The sequence below is a fragment of the Anthonomus grandis genome, chromosome 9 (genome assembly GCF_022605725.1).
Source record: "Anthonomus grandis grandis chromosome 9, icAntGran1.3, whole genome shotgun sequence".
NCBI lineage: Eukaryota > Metazoa > Arthropoda > Insecta > Coleoptera > Curculionidae > Anthonomus > Anthonomus grandis.
In genome coordinates, this window is record NC_065554.1 from 30,224,974 (window position 1) to 30,247,249 (window position 22,276).

Consider the following 22,276-nt stretch of genomic DNA (forward strand, 5'->3'; position numbering starts at 1 on the left):
GAAAAATTCCAACGGTTTTGTCTTAGTTTCGTCGTTCTGAATCCAACGAGACCAACCGCAAGGTCGTAGCTCTTCTAATAGCTGAGATATGGCATTTTTGATGCCCATTTTTGGCCTCAAAAACGGACGTCGAAAACGACTTTTTCAGGATTTTCAAAGTGCTCTCATTCCCTTAGTTCTGCTCGGATCCTGTTATAACCCGGTGTTTTCGTAATCTAGGTGACCCAAATAAGACGCTGGTATACTTAGTTTGATTTCGAAAAAAATCAATTTTTGGTGAAAAAATTCGATACGGGGGGGTATACCCGAAAAATGAAAATATCCAAACTTTGAAGGTCGATATCTCGGCTTCTATGGGAGCTATCGGGAAAATTCCAACGGTTTTGTCTTAGTTTCGTCGTTCTGAATCCAACGAGACCAACCGCAAGGTCGTAGCTCTTCTAATAGCTGAGATATGGCATTTTTGATGCCCATTTTTGGCCTCAAAAACGGACGTCGAAAACGACTTTTTCAGGATTTTCAAAGTGCTCTCATTCCCTTAGTTCTGCTTGGATCCTGTTATAACCCGGTGTTTTCGTAATCTAGGTGACCCAAATAAGACGCTGGTATACTTAGTTTGATTTCGAAAAAAATCAATTTTTGGTGAAAAAATTTGATACGGGGGGGTATACCTGAAAAGTGAAAAAACCCAAACTTTGAAGGTCGATATCTCGGCTTCTATGGGAGCTATCGGGAAAATTCCAACGGTTTTGTCTTAGTTTCGTCGTTCTGAATCCAACGAGACCATCCGCAAGGTCGTAGCTCTTCTAATAGCTGAGATATGGCATTTTTGATGCCCATTTTTGGCCTCAAAAACGGACGTCGAAAACGACTTTTTCAGGATTTTCAAAGTGCTCTCATTCCCTTAGTTCTGCTCGGATCCTGTTATAACCCGGTGTTTTCGTAATCTAGGTGACCCAAATAAGACGCTGGTATACTTAGTTTGATTTCGAAAAAAATCAATTTTTGGTGAAAAAATTTGATACGGGGGGGTATACCTGAAAAGTGAAAAAACCCAAACTTTGAAGGTCGATATCTCGGCTTCTGTGGGAGCTATCGGGAAAATTCCAACGGTTTTGTCTTAGTTTCGTCGTTCTGAATCCAACGAGACCATCCGCAAGGTCGTAGCTCTTCTAATAGCTGAGATATGGCATTTTTGATGCCCATTTTTGGCCTCAAAAACGGACGTCGAAAACGACTTTTTCAGGATTTTCAAAGTGCTCTCATTCCCTTAGTTCTGCTCGGATCCTGTTATAACCCGGTGTTTTCGTAATCTAGGTGACCCAAATAAGACGCTGGTATACTTAGTTTGATTTCGAAAAAAATCAATTTTTGGTGAAAAAATTTGATACGGGGGGGTATACCTGAAAAGTGAAAAAACCCAAACTTTGAAGGTCGATATCTCGGCTTCTATGGGAGCTATCGGGAAAATTCCAACGGTTTTGTCTTAGTTTCGTCGTTCTGAATCCAACGAGACCATCCGCAAGGTCGTAGCTCTTCTAATAGCTGAGATATGGCATTTTTGATGCCCATTTTTGGCCTCAAAAACGGACGTCGAAAACGACTTTTTCAGGATTTTCAAAGTGCTCTCATTCCCTTAGTTCTGCTCGGATCCTGTTATAACCCGGTGTTTTCGTAATCTAGGTGATCAGAATAAGACGCTGGTATACTTAGTTTGATTTCGAAAAAAATCAATTTTTGGTGAAAAAATTCGATACGGGGGGGTATACCCGAAAAATGAAAATATCCAAACTTTGAAGGTCGATATCTCGGCTTCTATGGGAGCTATCGGGAAAATTCCAACGGTTTTGTCTTAGTTTCGTCGTTCTGAATCCAACGAGACCATCCGCAAGATCGTAGCTCTTCTAATAGCTGAGATATGGCATTTTTGATGCCCATTTTTGGCCTCAAAAACGGACGTCGAAAACGACTTTTTCAGGATTTTCAAAGTGCTCTCATTCCCTTAGTTCTGCTCGGATCCTGTTATAACCCGGTGTTTTCGTAATCTAGGTGACCCAAATAAGACGCTGGTATACTTAGTTTGATTTCGAAAAAAATCAATTTTTGGTGAAAAAATTTGATACGGGGGGGTATACCTGAAAAGTGAAAAAACCCAAACTTTGAAGGTCGATATCTCGGCTTCTGTGGGAGCTATCGGGAAAATTCCAACGGTTTTGTCTTAGTTTCGTCGTTCTGAATCCAACGAGACCATCCGCAAGGTCGTAGCTCTTCTAATAGCTGAGATATGGCATTTTTGATGCCCATTTTTGGCCTCAAAAACGGACGTCGAAAACGACTTTTTCAGGATTTTCAAAGTGCTCTCATTCCCTTAGTTCTGCTCGGATCCTGTTATAACCCGGTGTTTTCGTAATCTAGGTGATCAGAATAAGACGCTGGTATACTTAGTTTGATTTCGAAAAAAATCAATTTTTGGTGAAAAAATTCGATACGGGGGGGTATACCCGAAAAATGAAAATATCCAAACTTTGAAGGTCGATATCTCGGCTTCTATGGGAGCTATCGGGAAAATTCCAACGGTTTTGTCTTAGTTTCGTCGTTCTGAATCCAACGAGACCAACCGCAAGGTCGTAGCTCTTCTAATAGCTGAGATATGGCATTTTTGATGCCCATTTTTGGCCTCAAAAACGGACGTCGAAAACGACTTTTTCAGGATTTTCAAAGTGCTCTCATTCCCTTAGTTCTGCTCGGATCCTGTTATAACCCGGTGTTTTCGTAATCTAGGTGACCCAAATAAGACGCTGGTATACTTAGTTTGATTTCGAAAAAAATCAATTTTTGGTGAAAAAATTCGATACGGGGGGGTATACCCGAAAAATGAAAATATCCAAACTTTGAAGGTCGATATCTCGGCTTCTATGGGAGCTATCGGGAAAATTCCAACGGTTTTGTCTTAGTTTCGTCGTTCTGAATCCAACGAGACCAACCGCAAGGTCGTAGCTCTTCTAATAGCTGAGATATGGCATTTTTGATGCCCATTTTTGCCCTCAAAAACGGACGTCGAAAACGACTTTTTCAGGATTTTCAAAGTGCTCTCATTCCCTTAGTTCTGCTCGGATCCTGTTATAACCCGGTGTTTTCGTAATCTAGGTGACCCAAATAAGACGCTGGTATACTTAGTTTGATTTCGAAAAAAATCAATTTTTGGTGAAAAAATTTGATACGGGGGGGTATACCTGAAAAGTGAAAAAACCCAAACTTTGAAGGTCGATATCTCGGCTTCTATGGGAGCTATCGGGAAAATTCCAACGGTTTTGTCTTAGTTTCGTCGTTCTGAATCCAACGAGACCATCCGCAAGGTCGTAGCTCTTCTAATAGCTGAGATATGGCATTTTTGATGCCCATTTTTGGCCTCAAAAACGGACGTCGAAAACGACTTTTTCAGGATTTTCAAAGTGCTCTCATTCCCTTAGTTCTGCTCGGATCCTGTTATAACCCGGTGTTTTCGTAATCTAGGTGATCAGAATAAGACGCTGGTATACTTAGTTTGATTTCGAAAAAAATCAATTTTTGGTGAAAAAATTCGATACGGGGGGGTATACCCGAAAAATGAAAATATCCAAACTTTGAAGGTCGATATCTCGGCTTCTATGGGAGCTATCGGGAAAATTCCAACGGTTTTGTCTTAGTTTCGTCGTTCTGAATCCAACGAGACCATCCGCAAGGTCGTAGCTCTTCTAATAGCTGAGATATGGCATTTTTGATGCCCATTTTTGGCCTCAAAAACGGACGTCGAAAACGACTTTTTCAGGATTTTCAAAGTGCTCTCATTCCCTTAGTTCTGCTCGGATCCTGTTATAACCCGGTGTTTTCGTAATCTAGGTGATCAGAATAAGACGCTGGTATACTTAGTTTGATTTCGAAAAAAATCAATTTTTGGTGAAAAAATTCGATACGGGGGGGTATACCCGAAAAATGAAAATATCCAAACTTTGAAGGTCGATATCTCGGCTTCTATGGGAGCTATCGGGAAAATTCCAACGGTTTTGTCTTAGTTTCGTCGTTCTGAATCCAACGAGACCATCCGCAAGGTCGTAGCTCTTCTAATAGCTGAGATATGGCATTTTTGATGCCCATTTTTGGCCTCAAAAACGGACGTCGAAAACGACTTTTTCAGGATTTTCAAAGTGCTCTCATTCCCTTAGTTCTGCTCGGATCCTGTTATAACCCGGTGTTTTCGTAATCTAGGTGATCAGAATAAGACGCTGGTATACTTAGTTTGATTTCGAAAAAAATCAATTTTTGGTGAAAAAATTCGATACGGGGGGGTATACCCGAAAAATGAAAATATCCAAACTTTGAAGGTCGATATCTCGGCTTCTATGGGAGCTATCGGGAAAATTCCAACGGTTTTGTCTTAGTTTCGTCGTTCTGAATCCAACGAGACCAACCGCAAGGTCGTAGCTCTTCTAATAGCTGAGATATGGCATTTTTGATGCCCATTTTTGGCCTCAAAAACGGACGTCGAAAACGACTTTTTCAGGATTTTCAAAGTGCTCTCATTCCCTTAGTTCTGCTCGGATCCTGTTATAACCCGGTGTTTTCGTAATCTAGGTGACCCAAATAAGACGCTGGTATACTTAGTTTGATTTCGAAAAAAATCAATTTTTGGTGAAAAAATTTGATACGGGGGGGTATACCTGAAAAGTGAAAAAACCCAAACTTTGAAGGTCGATATCTCGGCTTCTATGGGAGCTATCGGGAAAATTCCAACGGTTTTGTCTTAGTTTCGTCGTTCTGAATCCAACGAGACCATCCGCAAGGTCGTAGCTCTTCTAATAGCTGAGATATGGCATTTTTGATGCCCATTTTTGCCCTCAAAAACGGACGTCGAATACGACTTTTTCAGGATTTTCAAAGTGCTCTCATTCCCTTAGTTCTGCTCGGATCCTGTTATAACCCGGTGTTTTCGTAATCTAGGTGACCCAAATAAGACGCTGGTATACTTAGTTTGATTTCGAAAAAAATCAATTTTTGGTGAAAAAATTCGATACGGGGGGGTATACCCGAAAAATGAAAATATCCAAACTTTGAAGGTCGATATCTCGGCTTCTATGGGAGCTATCGGGAAAATTCCAACGGTTTTGTCTTAGTTTCGTCGTTCTGAATCCAACGAGACCAACCGCAAGGTCGTAGCTCTTCTAATAGCTGAGATATGGCATTTTTGATGCCCATTTTTGCCCTCAAAAACGGACGTCGAAAACGACTTTTTCAGGATTTTCAAAGTGCTCTCATTCCCTTAGTTCTGCTCGGATCCTGTTATAACCCGGTGTTTTCGTAATCTAGGTGACCCAAATAAGACGCTGGTATACTTAGTTTGATTTCGAAAAAAATCAATTTTTGGTGAAAAAATTTGATACGGGGGGGTATACCTGAAAAGTGAAAAAACCCAAACTTTGAAGGTCGATATCTCGGCTTCTGTGGGAGCTATCGGGAAAATTCCAACGGTTTTGTATTAGTTTCGTCGTTCTGAATCCAACGAGACCATCCGCAAGGTCGTAGCTCTTCTAATAGCTGGATATGGCATTTTTGATGCCCATTTTTTACACGCAAACTTACACACAAAGGACAAAGAAGGATTTTATAAAATTAAAATGTTTAAAATTGTCATCAAATTTAATGGAAATATGTATTTGTTTCTAAAACGCGATTACTTAAGTATATAAATATGTTATATTAAATTAAAGTTATTAGCATAATTAAAGAAATGCACTTTTCGCCATTTTAGTAAATGAAACATATTAAGTTAATTTTCGACGACCCGGTATAATGCTGAGTAAATCAGCCTATGGAAGGTTGATTAAGATGGTTTTTTAAAGTGATATTTAAAATTTGAGTTTTTAGGGACTCTACCTTGGTTTTTAAGCAAAAACACGCAAAATAATTTTTTTCTTGAAAACCGCTAGAGATACGTATAAGGAGGTATGATTAAAAAAAACTTAAAATGAAGTAGGAACTCAAAATATCTAAAAATATATAGGGTGTTCCATTTAAAAAATCAAAAGTGTTGCCATTTTTCTATATAAGTGCTGACTATATTTTATACAGAAGAGCGTTGTCTGTTACCATGGATTCCAAATTTTCAGAAAAATGCTACGTTCCGTTTTCCATATACAGGTAACGTACCGTCGGTCGTCAATCATCCTGTATAGTGTATAATAAACTCTCATACACACCATTAAGCGCCGGAATGCAATGTTGCCGCATCACACACTCATTAAATATAAGATTATTAAAAACACACTAGAAATACCGTGAAAAATAATTGAATTATTGAAGAATGCGGTTCTATTGGCAACGTTATCGCCGGTTTCTCGGTTTGAAGCAAATAATTCTCGGCAAATCCTTAAACGGGGTTCCGAGCCAATTTGAAATAATTGAAATATTTAAAATATGCCCGGCACTTTCGCCAACTCGTTTACGATTATTTTAAATAGCATCTTAAATGCGGTTTTGTCGTGTTGAAATAATTATACGCCTTCGCCAATCTATTAGCATTATTGTTTCAGAGATAATTTTATGTAGGTTTAAGGTTTTTGCTTGATGATGGTGAGTCACTCGTCTGGAATGAATATGCGATATGTGATTTTATTTAGTTATTTAATGTAAATAGTAACTTTATGGGTGTTTAGTGCGTTTTTGGACGGGTGGTTTTGTTTGTCTTATTCGCGGGGAATTTTGCGTTATAGTAAGATGGGTATGCCCTTCTACAAATGCATGAGGATTTTCATTGCTCCAATATTTACAGTTATGCTTATTAAAAAATCCATTTAGATAAAATGTGCATTAATCGCTGAAGCAGATATTCTTTACATGAATAGTATTATCATTAATCGCTTCAGTTATTTTTTCACAAAACTCAACTCGCTTATCGAAATCGTCTTCGGTTAACTCTTGCAATATTTTCATTTTGAATGGATGAAGTTTGTGTGAACAGAGCCTAATGAAATACCAGTGGCAGCAACAATTTTGCGTAATGAAGGATTAGGATTTATTCCAAAATGACCCATAACTTCAACTTGAGCGGCTTCATCCAAAATTCGCCGATGATCACGTTTTTGATTTGCAACAGATCCAGTTTCAGTAAAAAGTGGAATAGAAAATAAGAGGTCAAACATTTTGTAATATGTATTTATAATAATCAAGTTAAAAATTAAATACTTGAAAAGTGAAATTGATTTTATTAAAGACTAAAGATTGACAATACAAAAACATAATAGAAATAAATAAAATCAGATTTTCTTGCCGGAAACCTGGAATTACTTGCTGCAAATTAATTAAAACATTACTCCCGATATCGAAAGGGTACTTTTTAGAAAAAAAAGTCACGAATTTAAAATAACATCCTTAAAACAAATATAGCAAACTCAACACACGCTTGCATTTCATTGAAATGAAAAACAAACTCAAATGGTTTGACAATGACAAATGATTTTCTATCGGTCAATGTCAACAACTCTCTGTCAGCTCCCTGTCAATTTTGCCAAGCAAGATGGCCGACATACGATTCTGATTTTCACCATACAAGCTTCATACATGTGGCCATGACGTCTATATTAAGCCGACTGAAAGAAGGGCGCATAGAGTAATTAAAAGTATAATTAATATTCATTTCTCTATGGAAGGGCGTTCGTTTTCGCATCTGTCACTTGTCTTAAAACGCTGTCAACAGTGTCATTTCTCCAATGTTGCCAATCACTTATTTGACAGTCAGTGGGGACATCAAAAACACTAGGTGGCTTTTGAATCACTTGTGCTCAATCAAATGTTCATTTTGGAAAAATGTCATATCGATCATGCTGGTGCTAAAAAAAATTTAACGCTTATATTATTTTCCTTGTACTCGTCCAGGCCCGATTCTCTTATTTCCATTAGTTTACAAAAAAAACACATCTATATAACAATACTGAATATTAATTTATAATTAATACACATTATTATTAGCTTCGAGGTATAAAACCGCCATTTCCTTTTCAATTTTACATGAGCCTACATTAATATCAAACTGCGATCTTATAAATACTCGTATAGGTTCCCTAAACAGGCGATTTATTTTCATACATCGCTAAAATGAAAGTGACAATTTTCGTATTCTTGACTATTCTTCATTCAGGTAAGGGAGGCTGTCGTTTTGAAATAAAACCAGTGTGGTACCATTTGACCCTTTTTAGGTTTACCCTTGTCGTGTTATCAATGTGACAAAGAGTTGTGCAAGAACAATGCAACATGGTCGGTGTTGAACGCCTGCGGTACGGCGATTCTACCAAACAAAACCGCAATACTCGATCCAAACCCGGGAACCGCCATTGACTTTCAGCAAGACGTATTAGAGAATTTTAGATTGGGCGTTTGTGTGTCCGCCCAATATACAGGTAAGAGTTTTTTGTTCTAAAATATAAAAAAAATATAAATATAATATAAAAAATTGGAAGATTTTAGGCACAAAATGCTTATATCTCTGAAAGTAATAAAGTTAGAGAGTTGAAAATTGGAACAGCACTTCCTCTAATAAAGTCATTGGACACCTATTTCAGCGATTTTTCCAAAAAAATTGAAGATTTTAGACACAAAATGCTCATATTTCTGAAAGTAATAAAGTTAGAGAGTTGAAAATTGAAACAGCACTTCCTCTAATAAAGTCATTGGACACCTATTTCAGCGATTTTTCCAAAAAAATTTTGCAATGAAGATATTTGCCTTGGAAGTTGGAAAAAAAAATTATTCAAAAAAAATTGAAGATCTTAGGCACAAAATGCTCATATCTCTGAAAGTAATAAAGTTAGAGAGTTGAAAATTGAAACAGCACTTCCTCTAATAAAGTCATTGGACACCTATTTCAGCGTTTTTGCCAAAAAAATTTTGCAATGAAGATATTTGCCTTGGAAGTTGGAAAAAAATTAATTTCCAAAAAAAATGAAGATTTTAGGCACAAAATGCTCATATCTCTGAAAGTAATAAAGTTAGAGAGTTGAAAATTGAAACAGCACTTCCTCTAATAAAGTCATTGGACACCTATTTCAGCGATTTTTCCAAAAAAATTTTGCAATGGAGATATTTGCCTTGGAAGTTGGAAAAAATTTATTTCCAAAAAAATTGAAGATTTTAGGCACAAAATGCTCATATCTTTGAAAGTAATAAAGTTAGAGAGTTGAAAATTGAAACAGCACTTCCTCTAATAAAGTCATTGGACACCTATTTCAGCGTTTTTGCCAAAAAAATTTTGCAATGAAGATATTTGCCTTGGAAGTTGGAAAAAAATTAATTTCCAAAAAAAATGAAGATTTTAGGCACAAAATGCTCATATCTCTGAAAGTAATAAAGTTAGAGAGTTGAAAATTGAAACAGCACTTCCTCTAATAAAGTCATTGGACACCTATTTCAGCGTTTTTTCCAAAAAAATTTTGCAATGAAGATATTTGCCTTGGAAGTTGGAAAAAAAATTATTCCAAAAAAATTGAAGATTTTAGACACAAAATGCTCATATCTTTGAAAGTAATAAAGTTAGAGAGTTGAAAATTGAAACAGCACTTCCTCTAATAAAGTCATTGGACACCTATTTCAGCGTTTTTGCCAAAAAAATTTTGCAATGAAGATATTTGCCTTGGAAGTTGGAAAAAAATTAATTTCCAAAAAAAATGAAGATTTTAGGCACAAAATGCTCATATCTCTGAAAGTAATAAAGTTAGAGAGTTGAAAATTGAAACAGCACTTCCTCTAATAAAGTCATTGGACACCTATTTCAGCGATTTTTCCAAAAAAATTTTGCAATGGAGATATTTGCCTTGGAAGTTGGAAAAAATTTATTTCCAAAAAAATTGAAGATTTTAGGCACAAAATGCTCATATCTCTGAAAGTAATAAAGTTAGAGAGTTGAAAATTGAAACAGCACTTCCTCTAATAAAGTCATTGGACACCTATTTCAGCGTTTTTTCCAAAAAAATTTTGCAATGAAGATATTTGCCTTGGAAGTTGGAAAAAAAATTATTCCAAAAAAATTGAAGATTTTAGACACAAAATGCTCATATCTTTGAAAGTAATAAAGTTAGAGAGTTGAAAATTGAAACAGCACTTCCTCTAATAAAGTCATTGGACACCTATTTCAGCGTTTTTGCCAAAAAAATTTTGCAATGAAGATATTTGCCTTGGAAGTTGGAAAAAAATTAATTTCCAAAAAAAATGAAGATTTTAGGCACAAAATGCTCATATCTCTGAAAGTAATAAAGTTAGAGAGTTGAAAATTGAAACAGCACTTCCTCTAATAAAGTCATTGGACACCTATTTCAGCGATTTTTCCAAAAAAATTTTGCAATGGAGATATTTGCCTTGGAAGTTGGAAAAAATTTATTTCCAAAAAAATTGAAGATTTTAGGCACAAAATGCTCATATCTCTGAAAGTAATAAAGTTAGAGAGTTGAAAATTGAAACAGCACTTCCTCTAATAAAGTCATTGGACACCTATTTCAGCGTTTTTTCCAAAAAAATTTTGCAATGAAGATATTTGCCTTGGAAGTTGGAAAAAAAATTATTCAAAAAAAATTGAAGATTTTAGACACAAAATGCTCATATCTCTAAAAGTAATAAAGTTAGAGAGTTGAAAATTGGAACAGCACTTCCTCTAATAAAGTCATTGGACACCTATTTCAGCGTTTTTTCCAAAAAAATTTTGCAATGGAGATATTTGCCTTGGAAGTTGGAAAAAATTTATTTCCAAAAAAATTGAAGATTTTAGGCACAAAATGCTCATATCTCTGAAAGTAATAAAGTTAGAGAGTTGAAAATTGAAACAGCACTTCCTCTAATAAAGTCATTGGACACCTATTTCAGCGTTTTTTCCAAAAAAATTTTGCAATGAAGATATTTGCCTTGGAAGTTGGAAAAAAAATTATTCAAAAAAAATTGAAGATTTTAGGCACAAAATGCTCATATCTTTGAAAGTAATAAAGTTAGAGAGTTGAAAATTGAAACAGCACTTCCTCTAATAAAGTCATTGGACACCTATTTCAGCGTTTTTGCCAAAAAAATTTTGCAATGAAGATATTTGCCTTGGAAGTTGGAAAAAAATTAATTTCCAAAAAAAATGAAGATTTTAGGCACAAAATGCTCATATCTCTGAAAGTAATAAAGTTAGAGAGTTGAAAATTGAAACAGCACTTCCTCTAATAAAGTCATTGGACACCTATTTCAGCGTTTTTTCCAAAAAAATTTTGCAATGAAGATATTTGCCTTGGAAGTTGGAAAAAAATTAATTTCCAAAAAAAATGAAGATTTTAGGCACAAAATGCTCATATCTCTGAAAGTAATAAAGTTAGAGAGTTGAAAATTGAAACAGCACTTCCTCTAATAAAGTCATTGGACACCTATTTCAGCGATTTTTCCAAAAAAATTTTGCAATGGAGATATTTGCCTTGGAAGTTGGAAAAAATTTATTTCCAAAAAAATTGAAGATTTTAGGCACAAAATGCTCATATCTCTGAAAGTAATAAAGTTAGAGAGTTGAAAATTGAAACAGCACAAAAAAAGGAGAAAATCCCTGTGAGAGTACCGCGCAGTTTCATCTTCAACCGTTGTTCTCCACAGGTTATGGTGCTAAGTTACTTTTCGATTTAACGCTCACCCTTATTTACTTCATAAGTAATGAAAAACTTAATACGCTAAAAAAATCAAATGCTAATTGTTTTACAAAAAAACAAAAACTTACGTCGTGACAGTAATGCGGTACACGCGGCCTACTAATCTAGCTCTTATAGCCCGAGTATAGAGCCGAGTAACTATATTTTTTTTCTCTTCTAGAAATCGATGGAAAGACGTACACGGTGAAATCTTGCATAATCGTCAACACAACCGATCCAAAACCGGAGAACCATTGCGAGACTTACCTGAACCAACCTACCCACGGACAAGTGAAGCCTTTATACCGAAATGTCCGTCACTGTCACATTTGTCGCGATAAGGACATGTGCAACTCGGGAAATTTAAGAGATTTTATGCTTTTCTTGCCCGTAACGTTTTTATTCAATGTCTTCTTATTTATTTAGATAACTAATGATTAATTTCTACTTATGAACTTAACTTGAAATTTTACACTATGTTAGTTCAATAAAAGTTTATAGCTCAGATTGTAGACAAACTGATCATGACCTGGAACGCTCCGGTTCGAATCCTGTTTCCGTCACTCCTTTTTTTTTATTTCAATGAGTTTAATAGTCGTTAAACGCCATCTCTTAGAAAAGACAAATTTTTATTTAAATAATATGAAGAATTCTCTAATAGTAAGAAAAACTTTTTATACAGCACCAGCAAATGGCGGAGTTTTAAATGCTGCTTAGTTAATTGAAGGAACCTGTAATTTTAACAGGGTTCTTTATTAGATGGCGCTAACTATGCTTTGCAATCAATTGAGTTTTAACAAATATTTATGAGAGAAAACTTATGATCTATCAAACATCGGGTTATAACGTGATTCAAGCAGAACTAAGGAAATGAGAGCACTTTAAAAATTCATATTTCGACCTCGATCACAATCTATAGAAAACTAACACAATCGGACATCTGTTAATTAAATGAAGGAATCTGTAATAGAATATTTTCAGTTGAACCGCCAACAATTGACGCAGTTCCATATGGAACTTACCGAAAGAATTTGTAATTATAAGATTCTTTGAATAGAGGCGCTATATTTTTGATCGGGTTGACCATGGGCTGTTGGTGAATAAGTTGGGTAAATTTGGTTTCTCGCTGAAAGCATAGCTAGGTTTATGGTATCTTATCTTACCGGAAGGCCTCAGCAAGTTAAAGTTGGTAAAAAAACTATCAAAAATATATATAGTAACATCTGGGGTGCCTCAGGGCAGTAACCTTGGGCCTCTCTTATTTCTAATTTTTCTGAACGATTTGCCAAACTGTATAAAGCATGCTAGATGTCTCGTGTTTGGTGATTTTGATGCACATAACATCTCTTATTGATTGTCTTGAGCTGCAAATTGATTTGAACTTGGTGGCCCAGTGGTTCAGAGAAAATAAAATGTCATTAAACATAGATAAATGTCAAATTCTAACCTTCACAAGAAAAATGCAATTTATACATTTTGATTACAAAATTGATAATTTATCGTTAACTAGGAAAAGTAAATTTAGGGATCTTGGAGTCTGTTTTCAAACAAATCTCAAATTTAAGCAAACTATTGTAAACAAACAAGCATATAAGCTTCTTGGTTTTGTAATAAGAAATACAAAATATTTTAAAGAAATAAAATCAATAATAATTCTGTACAACTCACTGGTCAGACCGATCTTGGAGTATGCCTCAGTTATCTGGGCACCTAAAGCAATGCGGTGCATATTAATATGATTGAAAGGGTCCAAAAAAGATTTTTAAGATACCTGTACTTAAGAACACATAATGCATATCCTTATATGATCTCCTATAATAGTATGCTAATTGAATTTAAAATGGTACGATTGAGTGTTAGGCGTAATATGAATGATGTCTTATTTACTTACTACATAACTAACAACTTAAAATATAAGAACTGTTCTTTAATTAATCATCTATCATTTGCTGTTCCTAAAATCAATTTGAAAATAAGAAATAACAATCTTTTCCAGTGTTCACCCTAGAGTGTAATAATTATATACAAAAATATGATATACAGGGTGTCATTGAAATGGTGTAAAAAAATTCGGGGGGTGATAGTACTCCTAAAAATTTTAAAAAAAGTTCCTATAACTATAGGGCGGAAAATGCATATTAAGGGAGTAAGGGGCACTGAAAGGGTAAATTTAAAAAACGGTTTTTTGAAATTGTAGGCTTAAAAAACGAGATAAAATTTCGAAAAAAAATCCTCTGCCATAAATTTTGACCCAAAATCAAATGGTGATACTGAAAAATAATTTGGAAAATCGGAAAGGGTAGTTTTTGCAAGGGTAGGGGGTTAATTCGTGAATAACTTTTTTTAGGTTATTTTTTCGCAACGTGGGTTCATTTTTTAAAAACTACATACTTTTTCCTACAAAAAAGGTACTCTTGTTGCACATCGCCCAGAACGATGGTTTTCGAGAAAATTGAAGGCAAAAAGTTTGCTCTGATGGGTTGCTAACTGGTTAAACAACATAAACCTATGAAAGTTATGGGGTTTCAAAAGTAAACACGTAGTTATTAAATAATTAATTGAAAAATCTAAATTTTATGATTTTTAAAACATCTTATTGCTTTAAAAAACGAAATAAACCAATTACCAAAATTCCTTATTAAATGCATACTTATTTGATTCATTAGCCTAGTTTACACCGCGAGTACCAAATATTCAATACGCGATATTCTATTCACGAATTAACCCCCTACCCTTGCAAAAACTACCCTTTCCGATTTTCCAAATTATTTTTCAGTATCACCATTTGATTTTGGGTCAAAATTTATGGCAGAGGATTTTTTTTCGAAATTTTATCTCGTTTTTTAAGCATACAATTTCAAAAAACCGTTTTTTAAATTTACCCTTTCAGTGCCCCTAACTCCCTTAATATGCATTTTCCACCCTATAGTTATAGGAACTTTTTTTTAAATTTTTAGGAGTACTATCACCCCCCGAATTTTTTTACACCATTTCAATGACACCCTGTAGATCTCTTTAATATTAGTATTCGCCAAATTAAGACTGATTTTGTATCCTTATCTGATTAATCATTTACTTGTTAATCTGTTCTTTTTGTTTTTGATTTTTAATTGTAAGTAGGTGTATTTTATTAAATGTTATTAGTTTTAGTGTACGTTTAGTTTCATCATTATTATTGGTTTTCCTTTTTCTTTCTGCAAGCCAGTAAGCACTCCCACATATAATTACATTTCAAATGTGTTTGTAAGAGTATAAATAAATAAATAAATAAATATTCTATAGGGGAGACCGAGGATACATGGGACAAATTTGATTAAATGATCTCTAACTTTTTTTCGAAGAAATCTCTATCCATAAGGTTTTATTAATGTAATAAACAAACTTTTGTCATAATCTATTACTACATAGCATTATCCAAATAAATTTAAAAATATTTTTAATCCGGGATCAAAAATTTTTGGTAATTTGTCCGATGTATCCCCTGCTCTGGGGTAATAATGGACATGATATGGGGATATTTTGGACATTCATTTACTAATAAAGACAAAAAGTCTTAGAGTAAATATTTATTTAGGAAGCAACAAATTTTCAACTTTTATTTAAGTTAAACTAAATTCTGTCAAATCTGCGTTGAAATAAATCGAATCTCTGAAACGAGGACGCCTGTCTTCAATACCTTTTGGAAATACAGCTATTACTTCTCCGAATGTTACAAGAGAAGATTCTTCTTCTGTAATTTTGAAGCGATTTGATGGAATCATTCTTTTAAAAAATCGAACCTGAAATCCGTCGAAAAGTTTTCGTTCTACCCGAGCAACATAATTTCTTCCAGAAAATGGTGTTTTTCCCGGAACTTTGACAACAATGAAACCGCCTTTTTCTACATCGTGGGTATCCTGAACTGTCTCTTCTTCTTCCTCCCACCCTGAGGAGGAATCTTTTGTTAGTTCTTCATTTATCTCTTCATCGCTAGAGTCATTTTCTACTAGAACTTTTCTCTTAACCTCCTTAACCTTTTATGGAGGAGGCTTCTTTCTTGCCAATAATTCTTCTTTTTCTGGAGTGTCAGTAACTATCATACATTTTCCTCGTTTTCTTCCTTTTCTCATAGGTTTTCGGGGTTCCGCCTTTGGATAAGGACTAATTTTGTCTGGTGTAATAAAATTAGATATATTTAAAGGACTTTTAGCAGTCCCAGTAACGCTAGTGCTAGGAATTGAGGTTTCATTGGCAGCGCGATTTCCGTCAGTGGCTAGGTTTTCATCTAGGTTTTCTGTTTCGGCGAAAATACAGCTTCCACCAGATTGATTGGTAATGACATCTGGAGCAGGTCGATCTGAAACTGACGAACACAAAAACTTGTGTTCTTGAAATATGTCCCGATCAAAAGGAAAAATTCCACTTTTACGAAAGCCAGACTTTATATTTTCTGGTGTAGCAGCACGATCCCAGGCCTTTGAGTATAGCTCCGCAAGTGAGTAAATAGAAAGAGTTTCATTTGGATGAGTCATCATCCAAGAATTGGCAGCTTCGGAAAAATATCACTTGAAGGCGAGTGAGGGATTCATGGTTATCCAATATCAGTAACACGGGGTTATTTTTACTACATCTGATATTTCGTTGGAAAAACTGAAGAACTTTAATAAAATTATTTGTTGTCATCCAGCCAGATTTATTCACAAGACCCATAGATCCTTGCATAGCTCCGGACATCATGCGGTGCTCGTCAAAACGTATTCTGGAAAAAATCCATACTGGTGGTAATGCATTTCCATTTGCACAAATTATTCCAACTTGGATTACTAGCTCACCGCGTTCTCTAGATGTTACTTGCCCTATTTACTTTTTTTCCTACAATTTTTTCAACAGACGGTACTGTAGTAACCCCTGTTTCGTCTAAATTAAAATTTTGGCTTGCCTCATAGTTATGCCGGCTGTAAACAGTTTTGAGCTTGCCAAAGAATTCCCCAACAACTGTTTTATTAAACGCTGTCATACGAGCAAGAGATGTTGCTTCCGGCTTTCGAATTGAGACTTCTGGATTTCTCCTCAAAAAACCGGCAAACCACTCCTCGCCAGCCATTGCTTGTGTTGCCCAAGAATCCGGGATTAAAAGCTTATTTCGAGACGCAAATTGAAATGCTAGTTGTCTAGTTTTTTTTGGAGTTAATCCATAGAACATTTGAGTAAATATTCAGCTAATGCTTGTTCCATTTCTGGAGAAAAAATTTGACGATGGTTTTAAAGATATATTTTCTATCCCCTGTTCTCTAGCCCTTTTCACATAAATAGCTAAACGAGACTTAGTAACATTATACCTCTCCGAAACTTTTCGCAAGCTACCAATATTATTTAAGACATCCTCTACAGCTCTTCTTAGATCTCCTTCAGGGAATTCCCTGTCGGTTTTCTTTTTATACTCTCTCACCATCTGAAATAAAAAAATAAAAACATTCTGGGGATACAATGGACAATAGGGGATACTATCGACATCCGTCCATTGTATCCCCCATTGACCCTATAGTAAAATTATTCTTTTTCCTAGAAAACTAAACAAGCAATTTCAATTATTTGTTTCTTATAACCATATTCTATAATGCACATCACCACTAAAATAATTAGATATTAAAAAGTGTTGCATAGAAAATAATAAATGGTTACATTACTTACCGTAAAAGTTACAAACAGACTGGCTGAAACAGGAAAATATCGATAAAAATAACCACACTCAATGCTTGCTACCTTGTGAATGCCAAACGCTTGTTCGGTAGTTATTGCATTAATTTACCATATGAGGGTGCTTAAAATACATATTAAGCGGGAGTTTTAAACATGTCCATTCTATCCTGGTGTCCATTGTATCCTCGGTCTCCCCTATTAAAACTCGACTTGGCAATCCTGCAAAAAAGTACATCATATGATTTTGACATTTATGACACTTCCACTTCATATAAACGTTAAATTACAATTAGGTTATGTAAACTAATGTAGTTAATAAATTTTATTGAATCTCTTAAAATTAAAAAGAAAAAAACTTAAACAGAAAAAAAACGATGGCGTTCCGAAGAATTCTGAACCCTAGGCCGCTGAACCAAATACGTCAATATTGCGTTAAAAAACAGTAAGGTCCCGAAACCATCTATTATTCTCGTTTGCGAATTTATTTGAATTTTAGAGGGGAAAATAAAGCAACAACAGATAACCCGGTAAAAATGGATATTGCTCCGATTTTCAGCAGGGACGGGGATACCGGGACTTCCAAAACCATTATGGGGGAATCACTGCCAAAAGACAGTCCCGTTTTTAATGCCATAGGGGCCACAGAGGAACTGCTAAGTTATTTAGGGTATGTACAGAATAAAACACCTTGCTGTATTATAATGAGTCAATAAAAACTTATTGTCTTATTAGACTGTCTCTGAGCACAATGAATTTGTTTGTTGGGTTTTCAGTTTGGCCAGAGAACACGCCAATGAATCTGAACATGAATACACTGACAAATTGAAAAGAATTCAAACCATTATTATTGATATCAGTACAGCCATTTCACGCAATAATAAAATGGCCATCACACCTGTATATACCAAAGAATTAGAAGATTGGATATCTGATTATGCTAAGCAGTTACCACCTGCAGAACAGTATATTATACCGGTAAGTACAATCTATTAACATTTTTAATAAAAGAAGGAGCTGAAATATCAAAAGAAAAGGTTCAGGACCGGATATACTTTTTCTAAAAGATTGCAGTTTCCTGCAACTATCTTAACCCATCTAGACTTTTCATTATTGACTCTCTTCTTGGTCAACTTAGCTTTGGAAGTGTAATATGGAACCCAAGATATGATGTCTTGGGACTCTGTTCTTGAAAATAACAATTCCAACTCTTGTACGGAAAAATTCATGAATCTGTTGCAGCAGTATGTGGAGATGTGTTCGACTGGTCATGAGATAAATAACAAACAGTTAAGATTGAAACCATGGATCACAGGTGGACTCTTAACATCTATTCGTAGAAGAGACAAACTAAAAAAAATATGTACATTAAATCCAAATAACGCTGAAGCATTAAATACCTACTGACAGTACAGAAATAGTTTATGCAAATTAATTAAAAAAATCTAAGTATAATTATTACAAAACAAAAATGTAAAAGACTCAAAAAAAATCTGGAAAATAATAAAAGAAGCCACAAATGATTTCATTATTATATCTGATATAAAAGCAATTTTCAACGATGATGGCATTGAAATTACTGAAAAGAATTTGATGGCAAATGAATTTAATATATACTTCAACAATGTTGGTAAAAAGTTAGCAGAAAAAATTAATCCTCCATCCTGTGAACCAGGGTTTCAACAAAAAGTAAATAACAGTGAATCGTTTTTTTCTATCTCCAATTGAAGAGCATGAAATTGTAGAGCAAATAAAAAATCTTAAGAATGGTGTCTCTTGTGGAGAAGATGGCATTACATCAGAAGTAATAAAAGATAATCATATTTTTTTACTTAAACCTCTGAAACACATTATTAACATTTTTAGTTCGGGAGTATATCCAACTGTTCTTAAAAAAGCTGAAATTATTCCTCTTTATAAGCAGGGTGATAGAAGGTTAATGAATGATTATAGACCAATTGCAATAATAAGTACTGTTAGTAAAATAATAGAAAAATGTGTTAAACATAAATTAATAATATTCTTGAATAAACATAAATTATTATCCGAAAGTCAGTTTGCTTTTAAAGATAATGTTAATACAGAAAATGCATTGTGCAAAGTGACAGAACAAATTATAAAATCTTTAGGTAGCAAAGAGAAAGTAGTGGCAATATTCCTGGACTTGGCCAAAGCCTTTGACACTGTGGCACATCACATTTTATTAAACAGATTATATGATATGGGGATATGAGGAATAGCAAATAATCTATTACAAAACTCAGAAAGTAAAATTAACAGAGGAGAAAAGTGATCCTGTAAAAGTGGGAGTTAGTGTGCCACAGGGTACAGTGCTGGGGCCAGTCTTGTTTAACATCTATATGAATGGGATTTTTCTGTGTTGAATGTGGGAAGGGTTCTCCGTTTTGCGGATGACAGTGTCATTATAGTAAATGGCAATACATGGCAATCAGCTATTAGAAAAGCAGAATTAGCAATAACATACATAAAGAGACGGTTGGATTTTAGTTTGTTATCACTTAATATTGATAAGACCCATTTTATGATGTTTGCATTGACTCAGGCAACCCTTCCTAAAGTTCAAGAGCTCAAGGTACATGATTATCTTTGCGATATACAATCTTTGCACTGCAAATGTCAATCTACTGTTAAAAGAAAATGTAATATTAAGTATCTAGGTGTATTCATGGATTTAACTTGGAAATCACACATAGAATTTGTAACTGCTAAAATAAGGAAGTTGATTTATAAGTTTTATGAGCTACATAACATCCTACCAATTAAAATTCTTAAAACTATATATTTATCTCTAATTGAATCAATTCTAAACTATGGTATTATTGTCTGGGGAAATGCTCGAAAAACTTTTATGTCAGCTTTAAATGTAGCACAAAAGTATATGTATTTTAAAAACAGAGAATACCCATCTGAATTGCTATTTCATGAATGCAAATTATTGACATTAGAACAACTCTACATAGTGGCAGCACTTAGATTTATGTTAAAAACAAATTGTTATAAACAGGAAATATCTCATCAATTAAATACTAGAAATTCATCTCAGCAAAATGTTAATATACCTTTAGTAAATAGTTCAGCCATACAGAGACATATCTATTTTCTTGGTTCCAAACTGTACAATTTCCTGCCTCTTTCACTAAGAACAGGAAACTATCGTCAAATTAAACATAGATTTAAAAAATGGCTCATTGATAGTGAGGTAGATATTAATAATTTTGGCTAGATTAACTTGTTAATTCCTTCTCACTAGATTTCTTTTTCCACTATGTTCCTCAAATTAATTCAGATTAAATGAAGCTTTTTTTTATTCCAGTTAGGAAATTTTCATTTGTTCATAGAATTCTTTTGCTGAATAACAGAATATCAATGAATTGAAATAAACACTATAAGCACTTTGATATATTTACCATTAGTAGATCTATATAGGTTTATTTAACTTAGTAGTAGATCTGTATAACTTTAGTTCATAAGAAAATTTTGGAATAAGTACTTCATTTAATCTGTAAAATGTTCCAAACATTGAAATAATAATAAATAACCCCTTTAAAAAATTCTTTATAGTAGGTTGTCAGTTTCTGAATTACTTGAAAAAATAGATTTACATGTTCCATCAAGTTTTTTCTGTCAAATTGACCTTACTAATTAAGGCTTCAATGCATTTATGTCTAGAACCACCCGACTGGGTAATCAACATTCTGAAATTGCCTTCTTTGGTCAGCATCCTGACATCAATTTTGTTGCAATTGGTTTATTTTATTAATAATTTAAGTGACAATAAATTTTTTTTCAGGGCGGTGGTGTGGCAAGTGCCTCGCTACATGTAGCAAGAGCGATTTGTCGAAAAACAGAAAGAGTCATATGCCCCCTGGTGAGAGAAAAGAAACTCGACAAGGAGGCTCTTGTATATCTAAATAGACTCTCGGACTTTTTACTAACAGTTTCCAGGATAGCCGCTAAACACGATCAAAGGGTGGAAAGCATCTACATTCCTAAACCCGATGAAAAAGTGCAGGCACAGTAGTTAATTGATTTGTTAATAATTTTGTTAAATTGTGCCAAAAGTTTTGCTTTGCTTCTTCTATGGGTTCAGTTCGCATTTATTTATGTAATAAATTTTACTGTTGCTACTGCAGTTTTGGGATGAGCTAGCTACTAAGCTAACTTTGGCCCAAGTAATTTTTTCGTATTTTTCTTTTAGGGAGTTGCATGTTAGAAGATGGTAGGGATATATGCCATATTTTGTCAATTGTGTATATTATATACAGACTCTGTACACTTTTATACCAGTAAGAGTAGCTCAACTTTTTGGAGAGGATGTTTTTTAATTAACACATATTACATTATTAAATGTTTGTTACAGTTAAATGTGTATTTTTTTTAATCACAACTACTAAGCAAGTACTATTCTTGCATTTCCCCAATTAAAATTAGGAAAATTGGAATATACCTAACCATTTTGATTTTGTCTAATAAACAAAATATTTTTTTTTTGTACCTATAGGTATACTGTTGTTTTCCTTTATTGCTGTCACGACTATGTCAAAGTTATATTAAAATGTATGTATACTTACTTAAGTAGTAAGTGAGCACATCCTAACCTGACTCTTTGGAATACTCAAACTCAAAAATGCTTTATTGTCAATATAAACATAGAAGTTGTGGATAAAGCCAATAGACTGTACATTAAATGAATAAAAAACGAGAAATTAATTTAAAATAAAATAAAATTATATAAAACTTAAACTAGAAAAATACTTAAATGCTAATCAGTACGCTTTACTAGCAAGGAATATTTTCGTCCTTGTACGTAGGCTTTTTTCAGTCTTAAGTTGTCTTATTTCTAGTGGAAGTTTATTAAACAGCTTTTTACCTCTATATATGATAGAGCTACGGACAAGTTCAAAATGAGGAAT

The 22,276-nt window shown here is 34.3% G+C and overlaps 2 protein-coding genes across 3 annotated transcripts; both read left to right on the top strand.

Annotated features, from left to right (window-relative positions):
* Window positions 1-8,004: 8,004 nt before the first annotated feature.
* Window positions 8,005-12,171, top strand: LOC126740650 (uncharacterized). Its single transcript, XM_050446765.1, has 3 exons — window positions 8,005-8,170; window positions 8,229-8,429; window positions 11,848-12,171. The coding sequence occupies exons 1-3, from the start codon at window positions 8,128-8,130 to the stop codon at window positions 12,090-12,092; spliced, it is 489 nt and encodes a 162-aa protein (XP_050302722.1). The 5' UTR covers window positions 8,005-8,127; the 3' UTR covers window positions 12,093-12,171.
* Window positions 12,172-17,614: 5,443 nt separating this feature from the next.
* LOC126740525 (corrinoid adenosyltransferase MMAB-like) lies at window positions 17,615-21,728 on the top strand. 2 transcript variants are annotated; one of them, XM_050446598.1, is made up of 5 exons: window positions 17,615-17,787; window positions 17,842-18,012; window positions 18,119-18,320; window positions 21,154-21,380; window positions 21,562-21,728. In XM_050446598.1, exons 1-5 carry the CDS (start codon window positions 17,720-17,722, stop codon window positions 21,584-21,586), a joined length of 693 nt encoding a protein of 230 aa, XP_050302555.1. In that variant the 5' UTR covers window positions 17,615-17,719; the 3' UTR covers window positions 21,587-21,728. The 2 variants fall into 2 exon arrangements, with proteins under 2 accessions (XP_050302555.1, XP_050302556.1); XM_050446599.1 differs by having other exon boundaries at window positions 17,616-17,787; window positions 21,154-21,375.
* The last annotated feature ends 548 nt before the right edge of the window (window positions 21,729-22,276 follow it).